Source organism: Notechis scutatus, chromosome 10, assembly GCF_049901735.1.
Source record: "Notechis scutatus isolate UNSWTSFEM ecotype Mainland chromosome 10, rNotScu1.2, whole genome shotgun sequence".
NCBI classification, from domain to species: Eukaryota; Metazoa; Chordata; class Lepidosauria; order Squamata; family Elapidae; genus Notechis; species Notechis scutatus.
Genome location: NC_142018.1, coordinates 3,792,115 through 3,804,336, shown reverse-complemented (window position 1 = coordinate 3,804,336; position 12,222 = coordinate 3,792,115). Strand labels below are relative to the sequence as shown.

General features: G+C 47.0%; 1 protein-coding gene across 1 annotated transcript in view; it reads left to right on the top strand.

The window, feature by feature from the left end:
* Window positions 1-12,222, top strand: part of ARR3 (arrestin 3) — a 29,861-nt gene that overhangs the window by 11,996 nt on the left and 5,643 nt on the right. Inside the window, exons 6-12 of the mRNA XM_087971993.1 lie at window positions 1,611-1,670; window positions 2,154-2,221; window positions 5,250-5,385; window positions 6,032-6,116; window positions 8,895-8,967; window positions 10,267-10,404; window positions 10,510-10,593. Of these exons, the coding sequence (XP_087828119.1) occupies window positions 1,611-1,670; window positions 2,154-2,221; window positions 5,250-5,385; window positions 6,032-6,116; window positions 8,895-8,967; window positions 10,267-10,404; window positions 10,510-10,593 (644 nt within the window). The remainder of the gene's footprint in view (window positions 1-1,610; window positions 1,671-2,153; window positions 2,222-5,249; window positions 5,386-6,031; window positions 6,117-8,894; window positions 8,968-10,266; window positions 10,405-10,509; window positions 10,594-12,222) is intronic.

The following is a 12,222-nucleotide window of genomic DNA, read 5'->3' as shown; positions in this document are numbered from 1 at the left end:
AACGCCTCTCCGCCTGCATAAAGTGTGCATTTGGCACGCCCACCAAGCAGTGTGCATGTGCTCAAAGCATGCCCACCAAGCCACGCCCACCAAGCCACGCCCACCAAATTGGTGGTAAAAATCTTTGAATCCCACCACTGCCCTCTTCCCCTTTCTTCCCCCTTTCTTTCCCACAGTGCAGTGGTTGCATGTATGGCCATACATGTGGCTCCAGAAGCTTCTAAGATGTGGCTGTGGAGCCTGTTCACAACCCCATCAACACAAATTCCTCCAATGTAAAGCAAAAGACTGAGGTTGTAACTGGGTTTTTGTTTTTTTTTTGTATTCTACTGCACAGGAAAAAGTCAGAAGTCACTAGCTTTTTCTTCCTTCAGTTCTTTCGACTCTTCTCTTCTTTCTGACTTTTTAGGCGTTAGTTTTTAGGAGTTCTAATGGCACAGTGATTAGAATGCAGAATTGCAGGCTGACTCTGCACACAGTCAGGTGTCCAATTCTGATTGGCTCTGTTGTTATAGAAATGGCTAGTTTCTATTATTATGAAAAAGTAAAAAGTTGAGGGTAGGTGTTAATGCCTTATTTTACTGCACCAAAGGAGTCAGAGGTCAATGCCTTTGTCCCCTCTTTTTTCCTTGCTTTCCCCCACTATCCACTTCAATGGTGGCATTCTACCGGTTCGGCCCGGTTCAAGTGAACCGGTAGTAAAAAAACAGCTGCAAGTTTGGCCAAACTGGTATTTCTTTTTTTTCCCCCTGCTGACAATCAGCTGTTCTGACAATCAGCTGTTCTGAGATCCCCCTCCCTGCTTCGCCCAGGAGGCTTCCCTGAGGCCCAGGAGGCAAAAAAATGGAGCGCGGGGTAGGCGGGTGCTGCAAAAACAAGAAGAAGCCTCGCCCACCCAATCACATGGCCACGCCCACCTAGACACTCCCACCTAGACACGCCCACAGAACCAGTGGTAAAAATATTTACATCCTACCCCTGATCCACTTCCCTTTTTCTTTCCCTATTTCCCTAATATTTGCTTTTGTATTCTCTTCGTATATCATATTATAACTTAATAACAGACCTAAAAAAAAAACCTCTGATCTGCTTAAGGTTCACTCAGCCTTCCATCCTTCCCTGGTCGGAAAATGAGGACCCAAATTGTTGGGGGCAGCAGGCTGACTCTGTAAACTGCTTAGAGACGCTGTAAAGCACTGTGAAGGGTTATATAAGTCTAAATGCTATTGCTATTTTTCAATTTTTATTTCTATTTTATCAAATAGTAACCTTTAAATTTAAAAAGTAAAGAAAAAACGCCACCCCTCCAATGACTCCCACAATCTTTTACTCCCCTTACCCCGACTATGATTGTGTTGCCTTGGCCAGGGGTCTCCAACCTGGGCAACTTTAAGCCTGGAGGACTTCAACTCCCAGAATTCCCCAGCTGGCCAGGTTGCCAAGGTTGGAGACCCCTGGCCTAGGGGACTCTCTCTCCTCCGCCATCGCTCGGGGACTTTGCTGAAGACATGGTACTTTTTGGACTTTCGGGAAGGGAGAAGCTGTGTGTGTCCTCATTTCTGGAACTCTCTTCAGGATGGTTATTACCTTTGGTTTTTTTCTTCCCATAGATGGCGACCAATCTGCCCTGTTCAATCACACTTCAGCCAGGAGCTGATGACTCTGGAAAGGTGGGTGGCAGCTCTGTGTGTGGATTTCACTCTTCTACTCCGTAGAGGAGGGTGCCAGCCAAGCCGAGGGCCAGCCGTAGTGACAAGAGTGAATTCAGGGACCCCTGGGGGCCTCCTCAATCTTGGAAGCCCCAAGTCTCTCTTTCTCAGGCTGGCTCACTCCCTAGCTGTAGCACTGGGCAAAGGCCAGGTGCTTTTTGAAAATACACCTTTGGGGCAGCCATGACCTGAATGACTCAGAATCTCCGTAGATGTAATGCAGGAATCTCACCTGGGGATCAGCCTATCGGCCACTGCTTTTCGTCTTCCTATGACTCGGTTTACATTACGCCAATGGCAACCTGGAATAAATGCTCTATGACATTTCAAGACACTTCAAGAGGCTAAAATTCCTCTTTTAAACTTTCTCAATGATCATTGTAAATAAAGGCACAATAAAGGCACTTCATCAACTTGTAACCTCTGCTCTTGTGTCTCCCGCAGTCCTGTGGTGTGGATTTTGAGGTGAAGGCATTTTGTGCTCAAGACCCGGAAGAGAAAATCCACAAGAAGTAAAGCCAGCAATTTTTAACGTTTATTTACTGTATGTCATTCATGAAACAGTGCCACGGTTAACCAGACCAAAAGATATTGCTGTGTATTCAAACTTGCTTTATCTTGTTCCTAGGCTGTTAAATGTTGGTGTCCTCTTCCATTCTGATTAGGTTGCAAATCCTTCTCCGCTCTAGTTGTGAAAAGAGGCATGCCTTTGGTTGGCCAGTCTAGTAGATTTGAGATAAGTGGGTGGGGATAATGGTCCCCGATGGTCACCCAATTGCTTGGATCTTTGTGGTCATGAATGACAGGCATGTAGGCTTCCTTTAGAGCGGGGTTGTTTGCCGTCCTTGTGTTTGGAGGGCGAAAAACTTGGGCTCAGATACTGATGAGTTGGAAGGGCAAATGAACCTGGTTTAGATATTGACATCCAGATACTCCTTGACTCGGGATGGCTAACTAGCGGCCAGACATGGGATGCCGTCTCTTTGCTGGGTTTTGGGCTCCTGGCTTCAAGTTAACGTTGCAGTCACAGGTTTTGGTATGGGGAAGGGGGGTATTGTAGCTGCCTCTTCCTCCCCCCAAATATCTGCAAAGTCTGCATATTTTCCAGGCCCTGCTGACCCATCACGCCTGAAAGTATCTCTTCCTTCCTACAGCTTTATTCTCTCCCAAATTAGGGAGGGTCCCTCTTGGGATGCTTTCACTACTCTTCCTCCCTTGGACTTAAATTTCATTCATCAGACTGTTGTCTAAGCTGTGTCTCTCCCTCCTGTCTCCAAAAATCATTTCCACTTGGCCTTCACACTCCAATTCCATCTTCCCTATGGCTATTTTCTCCTTAATCTCCAGGTTGAAACATTTCTGGGAAGTGGGGTGACAGGTAAAGGCTACATGAAGTATTTCCAGCTTCTCTTTAGAGCCCAGGGGATGGATGGAGGGCGGGAGACAGAGACGAAGAGAGAGAGAGAGACACACACACACAGAGACAGAGAGACAGAGACAGAGAGACAGACAGAGAGACAGAGAGACACACACAGAGAGAGACAGAGAGAGAGACAAAGAGAGAGACAGGCACAGAGACAGACACACAGAGGGAGAGAGACAGAGAGAGGGAGACACACACATACAGAGAGAGAGAGACACAGAGAGAGAGAGAGACAGACAGATAGAGACAGACAGAGAGACAGAGACAGAGAGACAGACAGACACCACACAAACAGACACAGAGAGAGACAGACAGTGAGAGACAGAGAGAGAGAGACAGAGGGAAAGAGAGGGAGAGAGAGAAAGACACACACACACACAGAGACAGAGGGAGAGAGACACAGAGACACACAGGGAGAGACAGAGAAAGACAGACAGTGAGAGACAGAGAGACAGAGAGAGAAACAGAGAGAGAGACAGAGAGAGAGAGACAGAGAGAGAGACAGAGGGAGAGAGAGAGAGAGACAGACACACACACACAGAGACAGAGGGAGAAAGACACAAAGACACAGAGAGAGAGACAGAGAAAGACAGACAGTGAGAGACAGAGAGAGAAATAGAGGGAGAGTGAGAGAGACAGAGACACAGAGACAGACACACACACAGAGACAGAGAGACAGAGAGAGACAGAGGGAGAGACACACACACACAGAGGCACACACACAGACAGAGAGAAAATACACAGAGAGAGACAGACTCAAACACAGAGACAAAGAGAGAGACAGAGAGACAATGGGAAACAGAGAGACAGAGAGAGAGAGAGACAGACAGACAGACAGACAGTGAGAGACAGGGAGGCAGGGAGAGAGACACACAGAGAGAGAGACAGAGAGAGAGAGACAGACACACATAGAGATAGAAAGAGAGACAGGGATAGAGACACAGAGAGACAGACAGAGAAAGACAGACAGTGAGAGACAGAAAGACAAACAGACACAGAGAGAGACAAAGAGAGAGACAGACACAGAGACAGACACACAGAGGGAGAGAGACAGAGAGAGGGAGACACACACACACACACACACACATAGAGAGACACAGAGACAGACAGATAGACAGAGACAGACAGAGAGACAGAGACAGAGAGACAGACAGACACCCCACACACAGACACAGAGAGAGACAGAGAGACAGTGAGAGACAGAGAGAGGGGGGGAGAGACAGGGAGAGAGAGAAAGACACACACACACACAGAGAGACAGAGAGGCCGAGGGAGAGAGACACAGAGACACACAGAGAGAGACAGAGAAAGACAGACAGTGAGAGACAGAGAGAGAAACAGGGTGAGAGAGAGACAGAGACAGAGACACAGAGACACAGAGACAGACACACACACACACACACACACACATACACACACAGAGAGAGACACAGAGGCAGGGAGAGGCAGAGAGAGAGACAGAGAGAAAGAGGGAGAGAGACAGAGGGAGAGACACACACACACACAGACAAAGAGAGAGACAGTGAGAGACAGAGACAGAGAGAGAGAGAGAGAGAGAGAGGAGAGGGAGAGAGAGAGAGACACACACACACACACACAGAGAGACAGAGAGACAGAGCGACAGAGACACAGAGAGAGACAGAGAAAGACAGACAGTGAGAGACAGAGAGACAAACAGAGACAGAGACAGAGAGACAGAGAGAGAGACACACACAGAGAGAGACAGAGAGACAGTGTGAGAGAGGGAGAGAGACAGAGAGAGAGACACACACACACACAGAGAGAGAGGGAGACAGAGACATGGAGACACAGACACACAGAGAGAAAGAGACAGAGATAGACAGTGAGAGACAGAAAGAGAGACAGAGTGGGACAGGGAGAGAGAAAGATACACACAGAGACAGAGGGAGAGACACACAGACACACACACACAGAGAGACAGAGAGAGAGACACACACAGAGAGACAGAGAGAGACACACACAGAGACAGAGGGAGAGACACACAGAGAGAGACACACACACAGACATACAGACACACACACAGACCCCCCCGGATTCCCTCTCCTGCCTCTCATTGGGGCTCTGGAGGGCTCAACCTCCGTTTCCTCTGCTTCCAGGAACTCAGTGCGGCTGGTGATCCGGAAGGTGCAGTTCGCCCCCACCCTCACGGGCTCCTCGCCCAAAACTCAAATAACCAGGCAGTTCATGATGTCGGACAAGCCCCTGCATCTCGAGGCGTCCATGGACAAAGAGGTCAGTGTCGCTGCCACCTCTTCTCTGTTGATTTTGGGCAGATGGTCTCTGTCCTCGAAAAGGGCCAACTCGCCAACTCAATTCAACAGTTCAGATTTATGATTTCAGATGATTTAAAAACTGTTTTAATTTTAGTTATTCACATTTCATTTTGTCCCTCCTTTGACATCCTTTCTTTAATGATTATATCCCACCATTTCTTCGATATTAGAGTAATTCTTGTTCCATGGCAAATTGTCCCACAGCAAATTGTCCGTGGCGAGTTGGCCGTGGCGAGTTGTCCTACCTAGATCCTCTGTCCTGTCCCTCTGTCCTGCTTTCAGACAGGTTCAGATTCTGTCCTTGAAGCTCTGTTTGGTAATCCCAACTCTTGGCTCCTGGTTCATTGAAACTGCAGGGCCTTCTAGAATACGTGCCCTTTTCACAGATGCTACTTCGTCATCAACTTTTTCTGATTTCACCACGTTTATTGCCTTCCCAAGATTGGATTTCTTCTAATCGTAGTTCGATAGGTTTGCAGTGTAGCATCAAAAGATTAGAAGGGAAAAAGGAAAGAGGGCAGAGCAGTTTGCCCAGCGGTGCCTCCTCTCCACCATAACAGGATGCTTAATTTCTATCTGATTTTAGTAACCTATTCTCATTTCAGATTTATTACCATGGGGACCCAATTGTAGTGAATGTGGACATAAACAATACCACCAACAAGATTGTAAAGAAAATTAAAATATCAGGTGAGGCACAAATTAAACAAGCCATGGAAGCAGCCCATTCATGGTGGAATCATCCTTTGCCCATTTGGGCCCTCAGTCCACCTTCTTCTTTTAACCTTTTGCGTCGCCCAGTAATTCTTCATCTGAGCTGGTCACCGGATGAAGGTTGGAAACTCTGCCTTATGATGTTCAATGGCTTTAACAGTCATGCCTTGGGGGCGGTGTGTGTGTGTGTGTGTATAGGTGTAGGAGAGCCAAAGAGTTTGTGGCCTTTGTGGTGACCCTAAGCTTATCCCAGTTAAATTCCGGCCAAAGATATTCAGGCAGTCATAGTTTAGACAATATGATCAGGTCCCTTCCTGGTCCATTTCTATTTAATTGCCGCCTTGGTTCTCTGCAAGGTTGGATACTTTAGGGTGGGGTTCACCAGATCTATACGGTTTCTGGATCACATCCTCCCAGTGATCTGGCAGGCAGGACTGCAGAAGCCTAGTCAGTCGTTGACGAAAGAGGTAGCTTATCCCTGTCCTTAGGTTTGGGTTTTGCCTCAGCTGTCTTAGGAAGTTTGTAGGGTCATAAATGAGCATCACAAAAGATCCCATATCATCCTTATACCAGAACTTAACGTTCTTTAACATTTTCCCATTTATTTTAATATCTTTATAAACAATCTAAGATACTGCAATTCATCTACTTGCTCTAGTTTATTAACTTTTATGTATAACTTGAAATCACAAACTCCATTTTTCCTCTGAAAAATCTTGGCCTTTGATTTTTCAGATCTACACTTTTGATTGCAGCATCATTCAATCTAGCATTTGTTGCCAGTTATCTGGGTTCCCCACCACCAACACAATTGTTTGCTTACAAAAGTACAAATAGGTTCATTTCATAGGGCTGGAAAAGGACCTCCAGGTCTTCTAGTCCTCAAGGCAGGAGACCTTATACCATCTTGGTCAAGGGGTTGTCCAGTCTATTCTTGAAAACCTGCAGTGACGGAGGTTCCTCCAATTTACACATCTCTACCACCATCATCAACTCTTATCAGTGCACTAGACCAGAGGTGCCCAACCTCTGGTCCATGGGCTGGCCTCAGTCCATGGCGTGCCAGAAACCGGGCTGCACAAACAAGCAAAGCCCCAACCATGGGATGCAGGCAGCATATGAAACACGCTCCCTTCAGTCCACAGAAAATCTTCTCTCCATGGAACTGGTCCCTGGTGCCCAAACGTTTGGGGGCCACTGCACTAGACAACCAAAAAGACATTGTACATCATTGCTTCTTTCCCTGCTCGGTTTATATCACAGATTGAACACTGCATGTATTCCAAAACACACAACTTCCATCATTCGTTGTGCATTACAGCCCTAACTCTAATCCCTAATCCCATCTTCACATTAGTGTGAACCAGTGGTGGGATTCAAATTTTTTTTTTTTTTACTACCGGTTCTGTTGGGCATGGCTTGGTGGGCATGGCAGGGGAAGGATACTGCAAAATCTCCGCTCAGAGGTAGGATTTGCTGGTTCTCCAAACTACTCAAAATTTCCGCAATTGGTTCTCCAGAACTGGTCAGAACCTGCTGAATACCACCTCTGGCGTGAACCATTTCATAACTAGAGCTCAGGCAGTTTATTATACAGCATGCAGAACACGTGAATGTGGTTCTGGAAAAAGCATCCGTGGATCCTTCACTAATCTTGTAATCTTCCACCAACAACCACCACCGTCCCGTTTTGAGATGTTTTCCTTTGCCAAGTACATACATTGTAAGCTCACGCTTAAATCGCATATTCAAAACGGATCTTTTTCTAAGAAGATATTCACCAAACAGTCACCATTCTCGTTCATTGTTGGTTATCTGAATGACTAAATCAGGTTTTTTGACCCATGATTCACTGCTTACATTCCACCAACTAGAAGGTTCATGTAGTGTACTGACAGAATAGCAGAGTTGGAAGGAACCCGGGAGATCTTCTAGTCCACCCTCCCACTCATATTGACACACTCAAAATATGTGGGTGCTCCATCACTGGAGGGTTTTAAGAAGAGATTGGACAGCCATTTGTCCAGAAAGGTATAGGACCATGATGATGAACCTATGGCATGCATGCCACAAGTGGCACGCAGAGCCAGTTGTGTGGGCATGCGAGCCCCAGCCAAACTTTCACGCACTGCGCATGTGCGTGCCTCCCAGATGATTTTGGCCTGTTTGAAGCCCCCTTTGGCCTCCCAGAGGCTCAAGGGGAGCCTCTGCAGCCTTTGGAGACTGAAAAACAGGCACGTTTTGTCACTTCCTATATTTCTGGAAATACCAGAAGTGACGAAACGGGCCCGTTTTTCAGCTTCCAAAGCCTCCCAGAGGCTTCCCTCGAGCCTCTGGGAGGCCCAAAAAGACCTCAAAGAGGCCAAAATCAGCTGGGAGGCATGCATATGTGCAGTGCTGGAAATGGGGCGGCGGGAGGGGGATCGTGCGTGCATGCTCAGGGAGCGTGCCCCCCCCAAGCGCATTGCCTTCTGGGTGTTGGCATGTGAGCGTGCTCGCGCAAATGCACAATTTTTGGCACAGGAGCCCAAAAAGGTTAGCCACCACTGGTATAGGATCTTCTGTCTGAGCAAGAGATTGGACTAGAAGACCTCCGAGGTCCCTCTCCATTCTATTATTTTGTTATTCTGAAATGTTAAACCATCAGGGACATGGTTCCACCTGCATGATTGATAAACTTGTGATATCTGCGTAAAATCCCCCGCTCCCTACAACCTTAGGGGTTTACTCCTGTGTCTCCCTTTTTCTCTCCAGTTGAACAGCTCACAGATGTGGTTCTCTATTCCCTCGATAATTATGTGAAGATGGTCTGCTCAGAGGAATTTGTGTAAGTGGCCTGTCTTTGGCAGGTGGGAGTCGAGGAGGGCAGTGGGCCAGCCTCGGGAGAACGTTCTCTTGGGGGCAGCGAAGGAACCTTGGAGCTCTTGCAACCCTGAAGAGAGTTCCAGAAATGAGGACACACACAGCTTCTCCCTTCCCGAAAGTCCAAAAAGTACGATGTCTTCAGCAAAGTCCCCGAGCGATGGGGGAGGAGAGAGAGTCCCCTAGGCCAGGGGTCTCCAACCTTGGCAACCTGGCCAGCTGGGGAATTCTGGGAGTTGAAGTCCTCCAGGCTTAAAGTTGCCCAGGTTGGAGAGCCCTGGCCTAGGCAACGCAATCATAGTTGGGGTAAGGGGAGTAAAGGAATGTGGGAGTCATTGGAGGGGTGGCGGTTTTTTTATTTTTAAAATTTAAAGGTTACTATATGATAAAATAGAAATAAAAATTGAAAAATAGCAATAGCATTTAGACTAATATAGCTCTTCACAGTGCTTTACAGCATCTCTAAGCAGTTTACAGAGTTTGCTGGCTGGGGAATTCTGGGAATTGAAGTCCTCCCGGATTAAAGTTGCCCAGGTTGGGGACCCCTGGACTAGTCTAACCTTCTGCTCAAATTGACACACTCAAAAGAAGCAGATCATCTGTTTGTCTTCTGCTTTGCCCTGAAACATGCTACACGTGTGTTTGATTCGTGTTTGAAAAGGAGAGCGTGGGTTCTTTTAGACAGTTTTGAAGATGGAATCTGTACAGTTGCGTGTCATGTGGAGATATGAAAGCCTGTGACCAGGGAAAAGGTCACTCCTGAATTGAGGAGTGAAAAAATGGAGGAAGCAGCTGTTTTTGGCGATCTGGATCGTTCAGAAGCTTAAAGTAGGGGATCCTGAAATGGTTTGATTTGGATGAGTCGGGGGATAATCCCAGTGAATTCAGGGAAGTCTCATGAAATTGTCTGTCTTGATGCACCGGAGGGAACCTGTCCCTTTCGCTTTTTCCAATGCATACGCACACAGTAATGCTCCTCCTTTGCATGCACAAGGTGCCCACAGAATGGGAGTGCAGACCTGTAAATCACATATCCCTTGATTAAGGTCTGAATATAACCTCCTGCCTAAGCAGGGGGTTGGACTAGAAGACCTCCAAGGTCCCTTCCTAACTCTGTTATTCTAAACATATTTATAACTTGCTTTGTCTATTTCTCTTCTGGGGAAAAATGATTTTCTCCACCGGTGCCAAGCTAGAGTTTTTGCAAGCCTTGGCTGAGCCTACCAGCTTCTTGTCCACTGATCTTGTCTTGCCTTCCCTGTAGGGAGAACGTGGCTGCAAACTCCACTTTCTCCAAAACGTTCACGGTGACTCCCTTGTTGAGCAACAATCGTGAGAAACGTGGTTTGGCTCTGGATGGCAAGCTCAAACACGAGGACACCAACCTGGCTTCCACCACCATGTAAGAGGAAGAATCTGCCCCTTCTCCCTCCCTCCCTCCCTTCCTCCCTCCCCCTGGATCTTTTGCTCCTCAGCCCTTCCAACGTCTCCCCTTCTTCCTTCCTAGTCTGAGGCCTGGGATGGACAAAGAAGTTCTGGGCATCCTGGTTTCCTACAAAGTGAAAGTCACCTTGGTGGTATCGAGAGGAGGGTAAGTCTTTTTCCCCAGAAGAAGAGCATGGAAAAGCCCCCTTTGGATTCTGCCCCAATGCCTCTTTTTCCCTCTGTTCCCCTCTCCCCACACTTTCCCTTGGGGAACTCAGCTCCAGGCTGTCAGGATTCCGGCAGTTAGCCCCATTTAAATCACGAGTCTTGAGCCAAACTTCCAAAACTTCAAAAGGATTTATTGGGAGTTAACATGCCGGCACTGCCTGAGTGTAGCCGGCTCTGAGACACATAATTCACTGTCACCCTTGACCCTGGTTTCCTCCCCCTCCCAATTCCCTGGACGTATCGTAATTCATATTCTCCAATGGGACACGTCCATAGCCCAGAGTCATCAATCAGGCTCTCCAGTTAGAATTTTGTGCGGCAGAAACTTCGGTCACCTGTTTACTATCTTTGAAAAACATTTATGGAATGCGGTTTCTGTTTGCAAGCTGCTGCACTGCTCCCCTCTCCCTTTCTGTTGGCAACTCTAAAAAGACCATAGAAATATTTTATGAGTTGACACAGGTGGCATTGGGGCATTGGTGGGTGCTGGGGGGGGGGTTGGGAGTTTCCATGGCTTTGAGTGGCAATCTGCCCAGAGCCTTAGGCCTTTTCTTCCTTTGCTCGGTTCCTGGCAGGTTCTTGCCTGGTATTTTGATTCTGCTTCATTCATACGACCTGCTAGGTCAAGTACAGGAAGTCCTCAACTTGCAACCGTTCATTTAGGGACCGTTTCGAAGTTACAACAGCACTGAAAAAAGTGACCAATTATGACCGTTGCAACATCCCCATGGTCAGATGATCAGAATTCAGATGCTTGTCAACGGACACATATTTATGATGGTTGCAATGTCCCAGGGGTGTCACCTGATCCCCTTTGGCGACCTTCTAAAGCAAAGTCAATGGGGAGAGGCCAGATTCACTTAACAACTGGGTTACTAACTTTAATAGCTGCAATGATTCACTTAACAACGGTGGCAAGAAAGATGGAAAATGGGGTCAAATTCATGTAACAATTGTCTCACTCAGCAACAGAAAGTTTGCGCTCAATTGTGGTCATAAGTCGAGGACTTCCTGTACACATAGGGGCAGCCTTTGGTTTTAAACATTATCACAACTGATCTATATTAACAACGTGATATTGACATTAAATTAAAGGAGAAAAACTTGGGGAAAATAATCTCAAGAAATTGCTCAAGAGCCCTTCTCTTCCCTGTCTATTTGCTCAAGACCAGCAAACCCTCATTCAAATATTCATCCGCAGTCTTGAAAGATCTTCCAGTATTGTCTGGTGGTTATTCTCTCACTTTAATAGCCCATCGTTCTTGGTCAGTTTGAAGCCCAGCTAGCTTCAGTTGATCTTTAAACAATGACCACCGGGTCAGCCTTTCTTAGGACTCAGGTGGGAGACCCACAGGACATTCCAGGGGGATAGACTAGATGGGAAAAATTCCCTGAAAAAGACAGAAGTAAATTGGTTTGTATGTTATTAACCCACCACCCAAAGCAGGTCAGAAAGTGATCAGGCAAACACACGAAGGATTTCATTCCTCCTTTGTGTCTAAATTGGACAGAAATTGGAGATTGGAGGCTGAACCCCAGCAATTTACTGGCAAAAAATTAGCACTGA